This window comes from Eleutherodactylus coqui, chromosome 1 (assembly GCF_035609145.1).
Source record: "Eleutherodactylus coqui strain aEleCoq1 chromosome 1, aEleCoq1.hap1, whole genome shotgun sequence".
NCBI classification, from domain to species: domain Eukaryota; kingdom Metazoa; phylum Chordata; class Amphibia; order Anura; family Eleutherodactylidae; genus Eleutherodactylus; species Eleutherodactylus coqui.
The window spans coordinates 17019477-17041256 of NC_089837.1; the positions used below are offsets into that span (position 1 = coordinate 17019477).

Consider the following 21780-nt stretch of genomic DNA (forward strand, 5'->3'; position numbering starts at 1 on the left):
TCACGTGACGCCAGTACCTCTACTTCAGCGATTGTTTTCAAACCGGAGGTACATGGTTGTTCTTTTACTCACATAATCAACTTTGATTTTCCAAGAACAGAATACGTTGTCAGTCTTAGACATAACACTTCTGGCAAACCTCCGTCTGTCTCCACTCTGTTACACACGTTTCAAGGAGTCACTCTTCCTTCCCGATATTTAGGTGTCCTCAGTTATCTGATAGATGATCCCCGGGGGTACGCTCCTCACACGGTGGGTAACGCACAACTCTGCCTTTCTTTACTTGCTAGGTAATTCCTCCAACTATTACAGCAGGATCCAAACTCCGAGCTTCAGTCCCCTGAGGGGAAGTATCCAATGACAAATGAGATGGGCCTGCGGCTCTGCCAGGTGGAGGCACCAGAGCTTCAGCCTCCCGCTGACACGTCCTCCTCCACCGACTACATCTCTCAACCAGTGTAACTTAAAGCTGTCGGGCCCCAGCGCAAAATCTGGAACTGGGCCCACAACTATAAAGCTTCATTGGTTTGCAATATGGGGAAGGGAGACTTAATGGGCCCCCTAGGGCTCCTGGGCCCAGGTGCGACCGCACCCTCTGCGCCCCTATATGTACGGCCATGCTCTCAACTCACTCCCACTACACTAGACTCCGCCTCCCAAGCTCTCTAAACCTCCAATCACGCCACACACAAAGTTAAAGGAGACAAACTTGCCATCACAAAGCTTGTTAGCACCAACACCAGTACACACAGATACACAAAAGACAGTTTAGAGGAGACATACATACTCCAAAGACCCCCCCCTCTGGGCCACTACACACTACACTCCCCATAAGAGGACATGCCATATGTATCCAATAGTGAATCCGCCCGTCGTGTTTATATTCTTCTACTTTTATATTTATGTAAATCATCGACCTGCGGCCGTTACGCCGCGTCCAATTACTGCAGGAGATATCCGGGTGTTCTCTGAACCCTGAACTCTGAACTTTGCCTTGCAGCTGCTTTACATGGCGCTCAGACACAGACGGGTCATGAACTAGAGAAGTCTCCGGCCGAGCATAAGATACGTTGTTTCCGCAGCGCAAAATACTTTGGGTGCAACATTATTGTCTGGTTGGTGTATTGGCTTCAGATATTATGTTTACTTCCATCATAGTGTGCGGTACAGCGCCACCCTGCATTGCGTCTAAACTTTGACCTCTCTCTGGCAGGATGTGATGTGTGGCCCTTTGATGGCGTCAGGGGCCACATCTGCAGGCAACATGTTGTCTCTACTGCAGAGTCTTCAGTCTTATTACTGTAAGCAGGAGAGTGGAGGAGCCACAGGTGGGGGGAGCGGAGGAGCCGTGGGCAGGGAGAGTGGAGGAGCCGCAGGCGGGGGGAGCGGAGGAGCCGCGGGTGGGGAGAGCAAGGAGCCGCGGGTGGGGAGAGCGAGGAGCCGCAGGCAGGGAGAGCGAGGAGCCGCGGGCGGGGAAAGCGGAGGAGCCGCGGGCGGGGAGAGCGGAGGGGCCGTGGGCGGGGAGAGTGGAGGGACCGCGGGCGGGGAGAGCGGAGGGACCGCGGGCGGGGAGAATGGAGGGGCACATATCTGCTACACCGGTGTATTCAGCTGCGATGTGAATCTTTCTGTGCTAATGTCCCGCGTGTTTGCCCACACAAAATTACATTGATTTTAAGCATTGATGTGCTGTAAATATACAGCTACTCCGTGTATGTTGCACCCATCTCTGGGAGCCCGATGACTTATACGAGCTCTCTCATTGTGCGACTGCGCCGAAGATTCATGTTGCATATCCTTTCACGCCATCACACATCGTGAGAAAAAATGCGCTCATGTGAACAAACCCATTGAAGCCAATGGATTCTACTCTCTCTATAATACACAGAGCCAATACAGTCGTCTGAACCGACCCTTAAAGCAGAGCGTCCAGCGGGGCAGCAGAGAGGAGGAGGACTGTGAACCGACCCTTAAAAGCAAAGCGTCCAGCGGGGCAGCAGAGAGGAGGACTGTGAACCGACCCTTAGAGGAGAGTGTCCAGCTGAACAGCAGTGAGGAGGAGGACTGTGAACTGACCCTTAGAGCAGAGCGTCCAGCGGGGTGGCAGAGAGGAGGAGGACTGTAAACCGACCCTTAGAGCAGAGCGTCCAGCGGGGCGGCAGAGAGGAGGAGGACTGTGAACTGACCCTTAGAGCAGAGCGTCCAGCGGGGCGGCAGAGAGGAGGAGGACTGTGAACCGACCCTTAAAGCAGAGCGTCCAGCGGGGCAGCAGAGAGGAGGAGGACTGTGAACCGACCCTTAGAGCAGAGCGTCCAGCGGGGCAGCAGAGAGGAGGACTGTGAACCGACTATTAGAGCAGAGCGTCCAGCGGGGTGGCAGAGAGGAGGAGGACTGTAAACCGACCCTTAGAGCAGAGCGTCCAGCGGGGCAGCAGAGAGGAGGAGGACTGTGAACCAACCCTTAGAGCAGAGCGTCCAGCGGGGCGGCAGAGAGGAGGAGGACTGTGAACTGACCCTTAGTGCAGAGCGTCCAGCGGGGCAGCAGAGAGGAGGCAAACTGTGAACTGACCCTTAGAGCAGAGCGTCCAGCGGGGCAGCAGAGGGGAGGAGGACTGTGAACCGACCCTTAGAGCAGAGCGTCCAGCGGGGCAGCAGAGAGGAGGAGGACTGTGAACCGACCCTTAGAGCAGAGCGTCCAGCGGGGCAGCAGAGAGGAGGAGGACTGTGAACCGACCCTTAGAGCAGAGCGTCCAGCGGGCCAGCAGAGAGGGGGAGGACTGTGAACTGACCCTTAGAGCAGAGCGTCCAGGGGGGCAGCAGAGAGGAGGAGGACTGTGAACCGAACCTTAGAGCAGAGCGTCCAGCGGGGCAGCAGAGAGGAGGAGGACTGTGAACCGACCCTAAGAGGAGAGCGTCCAGCGGGCCAGCAGAGAGGGGGAGGACTGTGAACCGAAACTTAGAGCAGAGCGTCCAGCGGGGCAGCAGAGAGGGGGAGGACTGTGAACCGACCCTTAGAGCAGAGCGTCCAGCGGGGCAGCAGAGAAGGACTGTGTGCCGACCCTTAGAGCAGAGCGTCCAGCGGGGCAGCAGAGGGGAGGAGGACTGTGAACCGACCCTTAGAGCAGAGCGTCCAGCGGGGCAGCAGAGAAGAGGAGCACTGTGTGCCGACCCTTAGAGCAGAGCGTCCAGTGGGGCAGCAGAGGGGAGGAGGACTGTGAACCGACCCTTAGTGCAGAGCGTCCAGTGGGGCGGCAGAGAGGAGGAGGACTGTGAACCGACCCTTAGAGCAGAGCGTCCAGCGGGGCAGCAGAGGGGAGGAGGACTGTGAACCGACCCTTAGAGCAGAGCGTCCAGCGGGGCAGCAGAGAAGAGGAGCACTGTGTGCCGACCCTTAGAGCAGAGCGTCCAGTGGGGCAGCAGAGGGGAGGAGGACTGTGAACCGACCCTTAGTGCAGAGCGTCCAGTGGGGCGGCAGAGGGGAGGAGGACTGTGAACCGACCCTTAGTGCAGAGCGTCCAGCAGGGCGGCAGAGAGGAGGAGGACTGTGAACCGGCCTGCTGGAGTTACGGGGAGAGAAATCCAGAAAGCCGCTGCTGGAGCCATTATGTGTCTGAGCCATCGCCATATGAGCGAATACGAGAACCCTTAGGCTGGGTTCTCACAGGGCGGATTCTCAGTGGAAATCTTGCGGTTTGGCCGCAGAGAAAAAAACGCGAGATTTTTGCCGGGAGAACTGCCGCTGCAAACCCCGCGGCGGCTTTGAAGCGGCCCGGCCGCTCACTCTTCCGCTGCGGACAGCGCCCCTATAGAGGAGAGCGCGGCCGCAGCAGAAAAAAAAAAGAACATGCTGCAGCCGGGATAGCCGCAGCAAATTTGCCGTCCCGTGTGGACGAGATTTCTGAGAAATCTCGTCCACATGGCTGGCTAATCCCGGGATTAGCGGTCGCATACGGATTTGCACAGAATTTCCGTGGCAAATCCGCCCCGTGTGGACCCAGCTTTATGCTTCTAAGCAGAGAGGCGCAGACATATAATAGCGGCTGATTCTGCAATTACCCTGCAAGTATGATGCACGTCTGATCTATGATAAAAAACACACGACTCGCATGAGCTTTACAAATACATGGTACTCACACGCCAATCACACGGCATGCAAAGTGTGATGCAATTTTTTTTACACTCTTATAGGAAAAAATGGGTGATTTTTCATCAGGAATCGCCCCGAAAATAGGAAATGCTGCAATTTTTCAGTCTCAGACTATCATTTCAACAGACAGATTTCCTTGTGTGTATAAAGCCATTAATCCATGGTTTTGTTTCCTGTATGAGTTCCATCTATATCACAATCGGACGGAACTCGCCTTAGAATATCACCTGTGTAAATACCGTCTAAGGGTCCAACATGGGTAACCAAGAAGGGAAGGGGGGGTTATATATACCCCAACAACACAGAGAAGACCCGACCAGCGCGGGATCATCAGGTATATCATTAACCCTCGCCCATCCTGATGGCCCCACAGGTCGGTCACTGAAGAGACTTCACAAGTTCATAAAATACAGAACTCTTTATATACCAATAATACAACATCAAACAAGAAAAACAAACGTCTCCATAGAAATGGGCAGCAGCGCAGCTTTCCAGGTCGCCATCTTATCCTCTAACTCTTCGGTGGTCTTGGGTTGGTGCCGCACAGTTCAGACACTAGTAAAATACTCCTTGAGGGGGGCAAACAGATGGCGGATCACCGGGATGCTCCAGGACCGGCCCAGAAGTTTTTGTCGGGAGCTGTTGCTCATCCTGGAGACATCTGTGTAATGAGGGGGAAAACCAAAGACCCTAGAAGAAGAGCAGCAGATGAATTGCTTGATGGCGATGGTAGTGCAGTTTTCATCAATCAGTATTATGATATGCCCAATTGACAAGTCACAGCACTTAGAGGGGTGTTATAGACAATATCTAGTGTACTGAAGAGGTTAGTCACAGTCCCTGGTGGTCTAGTGTACTGAAGAGGTTAGTCATAGTCTCTGGTGGTCGAGGGTGCGGGAGGGGTAGATCTCTGCTTCCCTGGTGGACCGGCATACTGTAGGGGCTAATATTGGCATTTCTGGTGGTCAAGTGTACTGGAGACGTTATGTCAGCATCCCTGGTGGCCAAGTGTATTGGAGGGGCTAATGTCAGCATCCGTGGTGGTATAGGGGTTATTGCCTACTTCCCTGGTGACCTACGGTAGTGGGACAGGGTTAATGTCAGCATTCCCAATGGCCTCTTGTACAAAAGTTTTAATGTCAGCTTCTTTGCTGTTCAATTGTACTAGAGGGATGTCAGCATCTGTGGTGGTCTAATATGCTGAAGGAGTTAATGTTGGTACCCCTGGTGGTTTAGTGTGCTGGAAGGGTTATGTGAGCATCTCTGGTGGCCTTGAATACAGAATGTATTGTCAGCATTTCCGGTGGTCTACTGTGCTGAAGGCGTTAACCTCTGCTTTTCTGATTGCCTAGTGTATAAATCTAGGGATTAATATAAGCCTCCCTGGTGGCCTATTGTAGTAGACGGCTTAATGTCAACATCCACGGTGGTCTAGTGTGCTGATGGCATGAATGTCTGTTTCCCTAGGGGTCTAGTGTACTGAAGGGGTTAATGTTACCCCCGTAGTCTAGGGTGCTGGAGGGATTTATGCCTGCCTTTTTAGGGATCTAGCATTCTACAGAGGTAATCTTGGCATCTCTGGTGGTCTAGGGTACTGGAGGCATTATGTTAGCATCCCTGGTGGTCGAATGTACTGGAGGGGTTATTTCAACATCCATGGTGGTTTAGGGTGCTAAAGGGGTTAATGCCTGCATTTCTGGTGGCCTGGTCTCCTGGGCAAGGTGGTTAATGTCAACACTCCTAGCAGCCTTGTGTACCAAAGTTCTTGATATCAACATCTCTGCTGGTCGAATGCACTAAAAGGAATAACATCAGCATCTGTGACAATCTAGTGTGCTGAAGGGATTAATGTCAGATTCTCTGCTTGTCTAGTGTATTCTAGGGGTTAATGTTGGCATCTCTGGTAGTTTAGAGCACTGGAGGGGTTATGTCAGCATCCCTGGTGGACTAGTGTACTAGATGGCTTAATGTCAGCAACTCTCGTGGTCTAGTGCACTGAAGGAGTTGATGCTTGCTTCCCTGGTGGTCTAGTGTACTAGAGGGCTTAATGTTACACCTGGTGTTTTACGGTGCTGGAGGAGTCATGTCAGCATCTCTGGTAGCCTTGTGATCTGAATGATGTTAATGTCAGCATTCTTGGTGGTTCACTGTACTGAAGTGGTTAACCTCTGCTTCCCTGGTTGTCTAGTGTACTATAGGGGTTAATGTTGCCATCCATGGTGGTCTACGGTGCTAGGGGAATTATGTCAGCATCCCTGGTGGCCTAGTGTACTACAACCCTTGATGTCAGCATCAGAGGTCACGTAGTGTGTTGAAGGTGTTAATGCCTACTTTCCTGGTGTCTAGTGTACAATACAGTTTAATGTTATCTCTAGTGGTCTAATGTACTATAAGGGTTGGTGTTTTCCCTGGTGGTCAGCGGTGCTGGAGGGGTTATGTCAGCTTCCCTGGTGGTCTAGTGTGATGCAGGGGTTAATATCAGCATTCCTGGTGGTCTAGGGTAGTGAAGGGATTGTGGTTTACTCATCTACCTTGCCTCCACTTGTCTCTGATTTCTGTCAGGAGGCTGGACATGATGTGCTGATAGTAACGGGTGCACTGATCCTGCGATCATGAAGATCCCGAGAGGACTCGCACAAGACGTGCGCACTCCTTAGCTAAACTTCTTAGTGTGCTTTATCATTTGTAACATACAGTATTTCTTTTCTGCATTTACTTCCAGAGCTGCATTCACAGTTACAGACAGTTTAAAACAATATTGTTTATTCAGTTTCTTTAAATCACCGGCTGACAAAGACGAACTACGATTAACGATGAACCTCCCACCCTGCACTGTACAAGGAGGAGGGACCTCTAAATACTCCCGCCTGATGCCTTAAACCTAGGCTGGCTGATACAAGCCAACCTACATGTGTCGGCGTTAGTGCAGATGGGTATGTAAAGAGGAAGTGCACATTCCCCTTACAGCTGAAGAGGTGTGATAATAGTACAGCAATATCCATCATATCAGATACCAAAAAGGGAGGTCGGCCATACTCTATCAACTGTACCTACAGTGCATATGGGCAGAGATCTTCAGGTCCTTGCCTCAAGAAAATATGAGAATTTGTGATTTTTTTTTAGGAATAGCTGATAATTAAAGGTGTGAAAAATAAAGAGAATTTTTCTTGAAGGTTCTTATATTCTGGGTGGGTCAACGCGTTTCTGTGTCAAATGAGGACACTTCATCAGGAACCAATATGGAATCACAGCAGCTATAATGATAATAGTATGGATGTAAACTTGTGTACTGAGACGACTTAATGGTTGAGCGACTGAAAGATAAGGCGGGTCCCGAGAGCAGTGCACAGACCTAGATAGAGTTCACTGCAGCAGCGAACATCCAGATATCGAGGTAGGAGAGACCATTCAATGCAGTTAATCTTCTAAGGTGAGAACTGATGCTATCTGCTGTATTTGCATTAGAGCAGTAGCCATAAACCCTAATTGAGGCTATATGCACAGTAAGTCCCAGCAGGCTGCTGCTATAAGATGTCAACTATAGATAGGGTCCCACAGTTTAGGGAGCTGCTGATAGAGATCAGAGGTTCTGGGTACGTCACTCCCTATACATCAGCTCCATAAAGCTCAGTTCCCCGGTCGCCAGCAACACACAAGAAGTACCAAGGAAGGAAAATAAAAAATACTGAGGGTTAATGTTGGAGAAGGAGGATACATGAACTTCAACTCTGCATCACTGATGGGATCGTTCCCCAATGCTCTGACCAATAATTACTTGAGTGATTTAAAAAAAACTGGGGTCCGGCTTAGCCCTAGACACAGACGTATCCTTTACACGTCCCATGCACATGTCTATACACTGTTCTCTCCACAACACTATGGTGTCGGCTGGTTTGATTACCAGGAAGTCATTAGATTCTAAAGACTTCAAGGATTTCCATTCTACCTTTGATAGATTTGGGGGTCTTGAATGGGTGGGAGTAATGGCCTTCAACTCTTTAGTGACAACTTTTTTGAAGATGTTCTGGACAGCATAGAGTCACCAGACTTGAGGTATTCAGGGGCTTTAAGTTTGTAAATGGCCCCTGACCAATAGGACGAGAGGACTCAATCTCCAGGTCCTGTAGATCCTGTAAGGCAGGTGCATCAAAAAACATTCTGATGGTTCGCTGGTTTCCACTTTATTTCGTAAACCGACTGCAACTAATAACTTGTTAAGCTGGAAGAGTTTCCATCCTAAGCCCTTACAGACGGCTATCCCTAAAGGGCAGTTCTTGTGCCTCAGACGCAATTGCTCGAATGAAGCCAATTTTGAGCTAGAATGCAAAAACCTAACGAAACGGTCCCTTCATAGAGGCTATCTGGTGGAAGTGGTCAGCAAGGCCTACCAGAGTGCCTGTTGTCAAAATAGACTGGAACTACTTGTTCCTCATCATCGAGACAATGATTTCATACTGCACATTATTGGGACCTTTGACATGGGTGGAAGCCAGATACAGGAGACGCTTCATCACTACTGGGACATCTTGAGAAATGATGAGGATCTTAGAGACCTCCTCCCTGACAGCCCAGCTATCACGTTCAGGAGCGGTCGGAATCTGAGAGACCATTTAGTCAAAAGTCACCTCCATCCTACATCCAGCAGCCAAACTTGGCTTCCTTCTTACAAGCCATCTGGAACCTTTCCTTGTCCTACTTGTGTCGCTTGTTCTTTCATTCTAAAAAGCGATATGTTTACAAGAGCTTCAACAGGCTGCAGATATCAGAACTGGGAATCCATCAATTGCCGCATGCAGGATATGGTATATGTGGCGACTTACCCTTGTCCATGGAATGACATCAGTAAGACTGTACAACCATTCAGTAGGAGAGTAATGCCACATCTAGGGAACATACGGAGAAATGAATCCACGCCCCTATAGGACCATGACGGCTGATACATGCCGAAAATCCACAGCAATTCAAAGTTCAGGGGATTCAGGAGATTTGGAGGACATCAAATCGGAGAGGTAACAGCGACCGACGACTCGCTTTTCGTATGGATGCTGCTTCTCCTAAAGGACTTAATGAGACTCCCTCCTTCAGTAGTTTGATATAAAAAGCTGCCGACTAATGTCGTATAGGAGTATTATTGTTATTAGTTAGTCCTTTCCCTATATCCGGTTATGGATTTATTCCTCTGAGACTTCTGCGCTCTGCTGTTCCCCCTGTTTGGGGTCCAGGTTTAAGCAGCCGTATCTTCTCATCCTCTTAAATTCCCATTCCAACTGGTTTGTGATTTATAGGTGTATCTGTGGGATCCCTATATCTGTAGTTGATATCTTATAGCAGCAGCCTGCTGGGACTTACTGTGCATATAGCCCCAATTAGGGCACATTCTGCTGCTTGGCCTTCAAGACAGAATTTAGCGCCATCCCACTGCCAGTCATGTGACCTAACAGCCGCGCTCTTACTACGTACCAACCTTCTAAGTTCCCACAATGCCATATTTTCTGGTACCTATAAACCAGCAGAATTGTGAATGCAGCTCTGGATGTGACTGAATTACAAGATGGAATTTAGCTCTAGATCAGTACAAGATAGAGAATCCACAAAGTCACTCCGCATTCTGTGTAGCTGTCACATGACCTGACACATTCTTCTACATGTGAAGGCTCAGCATTACCTCTCCATCTCCGTGCACCACAAGACATCGTCCTTCCCGTTCATCATCACTGGGAACTTGTGGTGTTTTCCCTGACGCAGAGAATAGCGGCTGGTGGTTATGGTGCGGATCTTATTAAACTGCGGGAGACATGGTCAGGGGTGGATAAGTATCCAGATACAACGTAATATCCCACGTGTATGATATCACTGCTCCCTATGTGCCTGTGGCATCTACTATTATCACTGCTGTAACTGTAAAGAATCCTGCAAAGTAATCAAAATCCCATTGTTAATAGTTAGGATCTTCACAAGACCACAAAATCACGAGGATTCGATGAAGAGGGAATCAATCCACTGGACTGGGTGATCGGGATGCATGGAATCACTGATCCCTATTCTCACTAATATTGTACATGGATGCATGACGCTCCTCTCCACCCTCACATTACTCCTCACCTTCGCAATTCTTCCAGGTTCCAAACAGTCCCGAAGTTTTGTCTTATCATTCGCCGTCACCACCAGAGGCCTAGAATAAGAGGAGGGGTTATTATAATCTACATATAGGTGAGGTCAGGGCTCCGAACCCTCCCTATGAGCTTGGTGAGTGGACTTGTCTGCATCCTCAGAGTATAGACTCCCTGAGCAGAGAGCTCTCCATACTGATCTCAAGATCCTGGAGGGGGCGCTACATAGATGACATGTTCTTATATATCTGTCATACTCTCAGTACTTGGCACGTGGACTTGTCTGCATCCTCAGAGTATAGACAGACTGAGCAGAGAGCTCTCTATAATCTTAATAGTCTGGAAGGAACGCTACATAGATGACATTTTCTTGTACTGTATATCTATCATATACCCTGTTTCCTTGAAAATATGCCCTACCCTGATTTTTTTGGGATTTTAGGGTGGGTCTCGAAATATAAGCCATACCCCCAAAATAAGCCCTAGCTGCGTTACATAAAAAAAGGAATAAATTACCTAGCGCACTTGGTCCAGGTCCCTCCTGCTGCTCTCTGGTGCTTCTTGCAGTCCTCGGCCGCCCACAGAAGATTACTTCCTGCTTACGGGAGTCATGAATCCCACCTCCAGGAAGCGATGGCTCTAATTGGTTCTCAAGCACTACTCAGCCAATCAATGCAGTGCTCAGTGAACCAATGCGATGGCTGTGATTGGTTCATCGGGCGCTGCATTGATCGCGTTGTGGAGTCGGGATTTATGAATTGGCCAATCAATGCCATGGCTCAGCCAATTCATAAATCCCGCCTCCACAAAGCGATGGCTGTGATTGGTTCTTCGACTGCTGCTCAGCCAATCAATGCAGCGCTTGATGAACCTATCTTTTGTGGGTGTTTGAGGACTGCAAGAAGCGTGTTGGAGCTCCGGAGATCAGCGGAAGGCACCTGGGCTGAGCCTGTTAGGTAAGTATAATAAGACATCCCCCGAAAATAAGACTAGCGCCTCTTTTGGGGCAAAAATTGATATGACGGGGTCTTATTTTCGGGGAAAGACTGTGCTCAGTACTTAGTGTGCGGACTTGTCTCCACCCGCAGGGTATAGACACAGTGACAGCGACCTCTCTATATTACTCTGAGGATCCTGGAGGGGGCGCTACATAGACGACGTTTCCTTATACACCAACCTGTTCATGCCGGGCAGGTTTCCCCAGAAGTATCTGGATCGCCGAGCGGCTGACACGGCGCCGGCATCAATCTTCACTGGATTAGTCTGTAAGTAGAAGGCCATATTTAATGCCGATGTTCCAGTGATTACTGTAGATGTAGAATGGGGTTGTCCAGGCGAGGTTTGGATGCGGGGTAATATTGTGCCATGTGGGAACATCTTTGTATATAATATAGCTGAGGTTCATGCCACCACATCGAAGACCATCCTAAAATTAGCACATACTCAAAATCCCTAAACAGTACCTTATCACAAAGTCCATAAATACCCCCAGGGGTAAAAGTTTAACCCCCTTGTGAACATTATATTCATTTTGTAAGCCTCTTATGCTGACCCTGACTTACACTGAATGGCCCCTTTATTAGAGCCCCTAACACTTTACAAGACCCTGTGGCCCTTTCAAGATTGGCGCTTCCCTGCGTGGAAATTCCCCCTCAGGATAAAATCACGTGACAAGTTTTGCGCGGATCAGTTTCTGTGTGAATCCAAAGCGATGGGAGCGACTCCCAGCGAGGCCGGTCATCGGTGCCAGACTAGCCAGGGGCTCACTGAAAACCGTGTGGGGTTTCTGATGTAATGGTGGGGAGAGTATACCGACAATGGCGCGATCGAGAAAAACATCCAGCGGAAGGGGATCCTGTGGACGGAAACAACTCCTCACTGAAAGGGGTCGGAGGAGGATGTCAGGAATCGTTCTGACCAACAGGCTGCACAGTCAGCTGAATACAACGCTGGAGCTCCAACTAACGTGTCCGAACGCACAACTCGCCGTTCCTCCGCACGGATGATATAACAGCGGGCGACCAGTTCCAGCGCCATTGTGTCTAAGAGAAACAGAAAGACTCCAGCGGGCAAAAGAGTGCAAAACTTGTATCACTGAGCAGCGGGAAAACATCTCCTGGTCAGATGGAGACAGGTGTCTGCTGATGGGAGGTCAGAATTTGGTGCAAGCAGCATGAATCGCTGACCCCTTTCTGTCAGCTGGTCAGAACATGTCAGCACTGCCAGCTAATCTGCAGCAACTACAAGAAGCTTCCTGTCCGCAGGGGCCGATATTCCTGCAGAACGATGTCATCACCAAGTGGAATTTATGCAGCGACAAATTGTTGTGTATCTGAAAGGCAAAGTCCAACGCTGCTAGATGGGGGGCTCTAATAAAGGGGCGGTCAGTGTACATCATGACTTATACTCCAATCACATTCAGAGCTGCAGTCCGAATTTTAGTCCTTCCCATTTCAGGCTGCTGGAGCTGACAGCTTGGGATGTAACTAGAGGATAAGACACGATGGAACTTCAGTACGTTGTCCTCCGGTTCCCACGAGTCGACCGCTCACCTCCAGGTGGTGAGATATCGTTCTCTCGAAGTTTTTTTCCATGGTGACAACATTCTCAAACAACCAGAAGAATGGGCGATCTTCACCCGGCCGGGGCATGACTCTATGCAGCAAGCGAGAGAAATCAAAGAAGAGTGGTCCGGTGCCCCCTGGTGGAGAAAACCATATATATGATGAGGTCCAGCCTATCATCTATCCTTATATAAAAATGAAGTGATGACTCACTTCATCAAAAGTATGTGACCCCCCCCCAAAAATATATGTATGTCCTTGATAAGGATGTGGACCCTCAGACAGTATGTTTGTCCTCAAAAAATTGTTTACATCCCTAAAAGGTATTATGAATGTATGTGCACCCCCTTAAAAATGATGTGTGCCCCACAAAAAGTCTGTGTGTTCCTCTACCAAAGTATGTGCGCTGCTCCCAAAAACATATGAGCTCCCCCTGAAGAGTGCGGGCACTCCACCGAAGAATATTGGTTACCCATCAAGTGTGCGCCTCTCAGAAGTATATGCAGCTCCTGAAAAGTATGCCCCAAACCATGCGCATTGCCCCCAAAAAGTATTTGTACTTACCCCCATCCCTAAAAAATATGCGTCCCCCAAAATGTTTATACGCCCCCTGAACAGCAAGAAATGATGTGTTGGAGCAGCAAAGCAGGAAACCCAAATACCTTGATGTATAGAGTTAAAACAATTCCATCTTTATTGAAGCCATGCCAGGGCTTGATGCCAACGTTTCGGCTGTCGCCGCAGCCTTTGTCAAGGACAGAACGTTGGCATCAAGCCCTGTGAGGCTTCAATAAAGACGGAATTCTTTTAACTCTATGCATCAAGGTATTTGGGTTTCCTGCTTTGCGGCTCCAACGCATCATTTCTTGCGGACTTTATAGGGGGTCACGGACCCAGACTCCTTTCATGAGCTCGAAACACATCGAAAGGAGCCTCCCCTATGTGATAAGGAACGCACAGGTGCTGTTGTGTTTGCGCTATTTGCCCCCTGAACAGTATGTGTCCCCCCACCCCCCCGTCCCCCGCTTTATCTCATTAAGGACGCAGCTTTTTCTTTTTCTTTTTTTATTACATTTTTGGTTTTTCCTATTTTCCAACAATCATCACTCCGGCGGCCTCGGGGGGCTTGTTGTTTTTGCGGCACAAGATGTATTTTTCTATGGTGCTATTTATATAATAATATACTGAGCAAAATCTTTAAACTGGGAAAAAAAGCTGCAATTTCAGCCCAATTTCCACGGGGTACACACCGCAGCCAAAATACCACGATGACCTCATTCTGGGGGCGCTCCGGCTTGTGCGATACCAAATTCATCTAGTTTTGTTTTACTGAATAGTTTGAATCTTCCTGCCGACATGACTTTATCATCTTCTCATTAACATAGTGGGCGGGGCTTGTGTTTTTGTGGGACGTCCTGTTAGTCCCATTTTGGGGTTCATACGACTTTATGATCATTTATGAACATTTTTTTCTTAGAGACCAAAATATTGTATTTCTGCCGTTGTGTATGTTGTTGTTGTTGTTGTTGTTGTTGTTGTTGTTGTTTTATGCCGCTCACTGTGTGGGATAAATCCTACGTTATTTTATAGATCGGACTTTATGGACGCAGCGATACCGAATATTATTATAAATATATTATAAATAAGGGAAAGTTTATTATTTTACTTTTATTACCTTTTTATTTTTCTAATAATGAATAAAACTTTTTTTAAACTACCTTTTGCATTTTTTAGTCTCCATAGGCGCCTTGAACTTGTGATCTCAGAGTATTAATCTGCTACTACAGTATTGTACTATACCGCATTCTCACAGGCAATTAGCCATGGCAGCTGTGGGGGCTCTCAGAAGGCCCCCAGCTGCCATGACAACTGAACGGCACCTTGCAAGTTCATCGGGGGAGGGGTGGGGTGTTGTTTGGGGCCCACACACTCAGATTGGGGCATTAAATTGCTGTTGCCAGAATTGACTGTGATATTTAAAGGGTTAACGACTGATCAGCATGAGTGCTGATGGCAGCTATTGCCCCCAACACTGATCAGGTAATTTAGATGCCACTGTCAGAATTGACAGCGGCACTAAATGGGTTAACAGCCTTGATCAGCATGAGTGCCGGTCATGGCTGTCGTTGGTTGGTGTCAGCTGTCAGTCAGCCGCTGCCCGCTGTGTACAGAGAGGGATCTGGCTCCATACAAACCCTGCGTGCCGAGGACATAAATGTACGCACTAAACCGTAAAGGGGGTTAGAGAGTTACGCTACGTAAAAGTACAAATTACCCCTGGACCGCAGCGGGACAAATTTTACAAAAAGCACCGTAAAGAAACTAATCTTCCGCCGCTGCTGGTGGATCCGTAATAACTACAGCACCGATGCCGAGAAACAAGAAGATACAAAAACTATAAAACCATAAAGAAAAAGCAATGAAAACCGCCGGGCAATACGTAAGAGGGCCCACGTCTCCGGGTGGCCCTCGTCCTGCAGCGGTTTTCTAGAGTGCGACGGATGATTTCACGCAGCAGTCTTTATTACTGGTGTATGTCTGCAGATCGCTGACCTCACACTCAGGAGCGCCCTCTACGGTCCTGCGGGAAGACGTTACATACCGTACAGACCTTTCCGGCGTGGGTTGGCCACCGACAGGTCATTACATGGACTACCCCCAATCAGCAAATCAAACGGCCCCCACTCCTCGATCTGCAGAGAGAGACATCGCTGGGTTATTGGGGAGTACAAGCGCATCATATGGTAGCGTATATCGGACAGCCGTAAAAACGCCGACTCAAGACACTCAAGCATGGACCTCCGCTAAGAAAAAGCAGTCGAGTTACCAAAAATTGCACAAATGGAGAAGAGGTTGGAGGACTAATTCAGAGTTTTCCTATGGGGCCCCATGAATTCTATGTGCACCCTTCCATGGATATGGCTACCATATTTCCCAGACTGCTAGGTGGCAGTAATATACCCCCCCCTCCCCCAAGCCGATCTTGCTGTGTAGTAAGTCAGGACATCTTTGAAAATTCCTGGAGAACAGCAGAAGTCCCAGAAGATTGGAGAACGGCAAATGTTGTCCCTATCTTCAAAAAAGGGAAGAAGGTGGATCCAGGAAACTACAGGCCTGTGAGCCTGACTTCTATACCGGGAAAGATCTTTGAACAAATTATTAAACAGCATGTATGCAAGTACTTGGATGAAAATGGAGTAATTAACCAGAGCCAGCATGGGTTTGTAACAAACAAGTCATGTCAGACTAATCTAATTTTCTTCTATGATAGTATCATTGATTGGGTTGATCAGGGAAATGCGGTGGCTATAGTATATCTTGACCTTAGTAAAGTATTTGACAAAGTATCTTATGCCATTCTTATTGAAAAAAATGACCAAATCTGGGATTGACAAGGCAACTGTTAGGTGGATTCACAACTGGCTGAGTGATCGTACTCAAAGAGTGGTCATAAATGGCTGCACATCCAAGTGGAAGAATGTATCAAGTGGGGGACCACAAGGCTCTGTCCTAGGCCCAGGGTTGGTCAACATTGTTATAAATGATCTGGAGGAGTGAATTGTGGGAAACTGATCAAATTTGCTGATGACACAAAGCTAGGAGGGATAGCTAATACTAGAGAAGCTTGCACAGTGGGCGGCGACTAACAGAATGGTATTTAACAAGGAGAAATGCAACATCCTACATCTGGGCAAGAAAAATGAAAAAAAGCACATACAGAATGGGTGGAATTGGGCTAAGTATTCCAGATGAGGTCTTCCATTTAAGGAGAACTCACTACCTTCTGTGGTAACCTGTTCCACTCATTGATCACCCTAACTGTCTAATATCTAATCTGTGTCTCCTCCCTTTCAGTTTCATCCCATTGCTTCTAGTCTTTCCTTGTGCAGATGAGAATAGGGCTGATCCCTCTGCACTGTGACGGCCCTTCAGATATTTGTAGACAGCTATTAAGTCACCTCTCAGCCTTCTCTTCTACAAGCTAAACATTCCCAGATCCTTTAACCGTTCCTCATAGGACATGATTTGCAGACCGCTCACCATCTTGATAACTCTTCTCTGAACTTGCTCCAGTTTGTCTATGTCTTCTTTTAAGGTGGGGTGCCCAGAACTGGACCCAGTATTCCAGATGAGGTCTGACTAAGGGAGAGTAGAGAGGGATAATGACCTCATGTGATCTAGACTCTATGCTTTAATACATCCCAGAATTGTGTTTGCCTTTTTGGCTGCTGCATCACATTGCTGACTCATGTTCAGTCTATGATCTATTAGTATACCCAAGTCTTTTTCACATGTGCTGCTTAGCCCAATTCCTCCTATTCTGTATGTGTTTTCTTCATTTTTCTTGCCCAGATGTAGGACTTTCTTCTTGTTTAATACCATTCTGTTAGTTGCCGCCCACTGTTCAAGCTTTGGGGCCACAGGGGCAGTGCTACTATTTAGTGCATGGGGGCACCATTATTAATTTAAATTGACATCAACATCTAAACAGTTAATGGCTGCAATCGGCATTATCTCTAATCATAGGTGTTGCAGCAGGGTGTCAGCTGTGATGTATGGGTGGGCGCAGCTCCTGGCCTGCTCCATACACCCACCCTACCCACCCCAGCCAGAGGGTGTATATGTATCACTAAGTCAAACCAGATAGTGAAAGATTTTCCATTTCTGATTGTAGTTTTGTTTAATTCTCTTACCTGTACATGACTCTGGGGCCGGCCAGCTCGCCTGTACATGATTAGGGGGGGCGGCCAGCTCGCCTGTAAATGATTAGGGGGGGCGGCCAGCTCGCTTGTAAATGATTGGGGGAAGGGGCGGCGGTCAGCCCGCCTGCACATGATTAGGGGGGGGGGGAGGGTGCAGCCAGCTCACCTGTACATGATTAGGGGGGGGCGGCCAGCTCGCCTGTACATGATTAGGGGGGGCGGCCAGCTCGCCTGTAAATGATTGGGGGAAGGGGGGGGGGCGGTCAGCCCGCCTGCACATGATTAGGGGGGTGGGGTGCGGCCAGCTCACCTGTACATGATTAGGGGGGGGGGGGCGGCCAGCTTGCCTGTACATGATTGAGGGGGGGGGGCAGCTTACCTGTACATGATTAGGGGGAGGCTGTCAGCTCACCTGTACATGATTAGGAGGAGGTGGCCAGCTTGCCTGTACATGATTAGGGGGGGCGGCCAGCTCGCCTGTACATGATTAGGGAAGGCGGCCAGCTTGCCTGTACATGATTAGGGGGGGGGGGGCGGCCAGCTCGCCTGGACATGATTAGAGGGGGGCGGCAAGCTTGCCTGTACATGATTGGGGGGGGGGGGGGCAGCTTGCCTGAGCTGCAGTTAACAGCATTTGGAGAAATAACTTTATAAGCCATAGACACAATGGGTAGGAGGAGACATATTGTCTTCTATGAGAGACTAGGAGGCATGTTATGTGACCTGTGCGGGTAGGAGGAGGAGGTGTGCTGTGACATCATTTATTGTCTTCTACGGGGGACTGTTTTAACCTTGCTCTGTGAACTACGGCCAATCATCTATTGTGTTCTATGGAAGAATGATGTAGGCATTCTGTATGACCTGTGCTGATAGGGCGAGGATGTGAGCTGTGACCGCATCTATTGTGAATGGCGGATTAGGTATTACCTATATACAGGGGTCACCTGTTAGTATAATCCGATCTGTGATGATACTGAGAGGTTTTCCCTACAGAACAGGAAGTGTCAGACTACTATTAGGCCTAGTGGTCAGTGTGCAGGGAGGGTGAGGAGGTGAGCTGTGACATCAGAATATTATTACACCTAGTGGTCAGTGTTAGTACTGCAAGGAGTTTAGGATTTTTTAAAATATAGATTGTGACATTGAAAAACAAAAGCACAATATTTATTTATAATGTGATTTCTACAGGAGGGCATTTTCTGAGGACCCTGTCCCGTTATGGATCAGCTGTTCCTTCCAGGATTAGATGTACCACAAGTGTAGGGGGTCCCAAAAGTGTGGAAACACCCATATAGAATTGAATTTTGAATGCCGCCACCTTGGATCCAACTCTAATTTTTCCACTGGGAGGGTTGGTGTGTGATGTATCAGACTGGTGGAGAACGTAGTGCTTCACTGTAACATAACTATGCATTCTCATGGTAACACGGTGATTTCTTCATTACCGGCACTGTGATTGATGGCGTTATCTCAAGTAGAAGGTGTGGAGATCGTCCTTCTGTCCGGTGAACGAGGCCCATGGGTCATCACCAATGATTTCAACCTTATGGTCATCCAGATTTTTATCTGGGTAATGGGGGGTCTGGTTGGTCGGCGTTCATTGAAATGTGCAGCGATGACCTCGTAGACCTGACATACGGACGATCTCAACACGTTCTGCGTGAGCCAACGCCAGCAATGCAGCGCTACAGGTATAATCTTGTGTCCCAAATTGGGGATTAAGTACGAGCGGCTCGGGGAATCACCGGTCAGACAGCAGATGTGTAAATCACAAATGATTCCGCGTATTTGTTAACAAGAATATATAGTCCTTTGTAGACAAATACATGGAAAGTGAGAGTAAAGGTCACCTGACTTGGCATATGCCTCATGATTACTGATTATTAATCTTGGCACGGGCCGTGAGGTCGGTCTCTGGGTCTCTGGTCACGCTGGTTGCTTACTGTCTGAGATCGTTAGATGGTCATCTATAAGCATTCCGCAGCTTAGTTAGGGTTTACATAGTTAAATATATATATAGAAGAACGGATGATGAAGAGTTCTATCTGCTCTAAAACAAAGTTCATCTTCAGTTACCCGTCTGACTACACATTCGTGTGAGCGAAGGGCAATCACGGCTTATCTTCTGATTGTCCTATTCTGAACAAAATATCTGACTACGTGCGTCAAGAAAGTTAGAAAATGGAGTGGAAAACAAGATGGCGTTCAAAGACTAGCAGTGTTACCATGAGAACGTATAAAGTTAGGTTAGAAGGAAACAGCCATTGTATTTCCGGAGACATTCTCCACCAGTCTGATAGATAACACACCCACCTTCCCATTGGAAAAATCAGATTTAAATCAAAGATGGTGGCATTCAAAATGGCCGTTGTGTTGGTGACTTGGTGTAGCAGGTTTCCATCTTCTCTCACGGTTCGAAAGCAAAATTGCATCACCGTCTGCCAAACTGTTTTCATCCCATATGGGGGTTTCCACACTCCCGAGCCCCCTGTGTATACAGCGGTTCTATCCTTTCATCCCATATGGGGGTTTCCACACTCCTGAGCCCCCTGTGTATACAGCGGTTCTATCCTTTCATCCCATATGGGGGTTTCCACACTCCCGAGCCCCCTGTGTATACAGCGGTTCTATCCTTTCATCCCATATGGGGGTTTCCACACTCCCGAGCCCCCTGTGTATACAGCGGTTCTATCCTTTCATCCCATATGGGGGTTTCCACACTCCCGAGCCCCCTGTGTATACAGCGGTTCTATCTTTTCATCCCATATGGGGGTTTCCACACTCCCGAGCCCCCTGTGTATACAGCGGTTATGTCCTTTCATCCCATATGGGGGTTTCCACACTCCCGAGCCCCCTGTGTATACAGCGGTTCTATCTTTTCATCCCATATGGGGGTTTCCACACTCCCGAGCCCCCTGTGTATACAGCGGTTCTATCCTTTCATCCCATATGGGGGTTTCCACACTCCCGAGCCCCCTGTGTATACAGCGGTTCTATCCTTTCATCCCATATGGGGGTTTCCACACTCCCGAGCCCCCTGTGTATACAGCGGTTCTATCCTTTCATCCCATATGGGGGTTTCCACACTCCCGAGCCCCCTGTGTATACAGCGGTTCTATCCTTTCATCCCATATGGGGGTTACACACTCCCGAGCCCCCTGTGTATACAGCGGTTCTATCCTTTCATCCCCTATGGGGGTTTCCACACTCCCGAGCCCCCTGTGTATACAGCGGTTCTATCCTTTCATCCCATATGGGGGTTACACACTCCCGAGCCCCCTGTGTATACAGCGGTTCTATCCTTTCATCCCATATGGGGGTTTCCACACTCCCGAGCCCCCTGTGTATACAGCGGTTCTATCCTTTCATCCCACATGGGGGTTTCCACACTCCCGAGCCCCCTGTGTATACAGCGGTTATATCCTTTCATCCCATATGGGGGTTTCCACACTCCCGAGCCCCCTGTGTATACAGTGGTTCTATCCTTTCATCCCATATGGGGGTTTCCACACTCCCGAGCCCCCTGTGTATACAGCGGTTATGTCCTTTCATCCCATATGGGGGTTTCCACACTCCCGAGCCCCCTGTGTATACAGCGGTTCTATCCTTTCATCCCATATGGGGGTTTCCACACTCCCGAGCCCCCTGTGTATACAGCGGTTCTATCCTTTCATCCCATATGGGGGTTTCCACACTCCCGAGCCCCCTGTGTATACAGCGGTTATGTCCTTTCATCCCATATGGGGGTTTCCACACTCCGGAGCCCCCTGTGTATACAGCGGTTCTATCTTTTCATCCCATATGGGGGTTTCCACACTCCCGAGCCCCCTGTGTATACAGCGGTTCTGTCCTTTCATCCCATATGGGGGTTTCCACACTCCCGAGCCCCCTGTGTATACAGCGGTTCTATCTTTTCATCCCATATGGGGGTTTCCACACTCCCGAGCCCCCTGTGTATACAGCGGTTCTATCCTTTCATCCCATATGGGGGTTACACACTCCCGAGCCCCCTGTGTATACAGCGGTTCTATCCTTTCATCCCCTATGGGGGTTTCCACACTCCCGAGCCCCCTGTGTATACAGCGGTTCTATCCTTTCATCCCATATGGGGGTTTCCACACTCCCGAGCCCCCTGTGTATACAGCGGTTATATCCTTTCATCCCATATGGGGGTTTCCACACTCCCGAGCCCCCTGTGTATACAGTGGTTCTATCCTTTCATCCCATATGGGGGTTTCCACACTCCCGAGCCCCCTG

General features: G+C 48.8%; 1 protein-coding gene across 1 annotated transcript in view; it reads right to left on the reverse strand.

Annotated features, from left to right (window-relative positions):
* Positions 1 to 4694: 4694 nt before the first annotated feature.
* The window catches only part of LOC136579966 (DNA (cytosine-5)-methyltransferase 3A-like), a 50271-nt gene continuing 33185 nt past the window's right edge, over positions 4695 to 21780 (reverse strand). The window contains exons 10-15 of the mRNA XM_066580533.1: positions 15423 to 15513; positions 12809 to 12957; positions 11434 to 11519; positions 10249 to 10318; positions 9812 to 9930; positions 4695 to 4836 (exon numbers count right to left, since the gene is read on the reverse strand). Of these exons, the coding sequence (XP_066436630.1) occupies positions 4695 to 4836; positions 9812 to 9930; positions 10249 to 10318; positions 11434 to 11519; positions 12809 to 12957; positions 15423 to 15513 (657 nt within the window). The remainder of the gene's footprint in view (positions 4837 to 9811; positions 9931 to 10248; positions 10319 to 11433; positions 11520 to 12808; positions 12958 to 15422; positions 15514 to 21780) is intronic.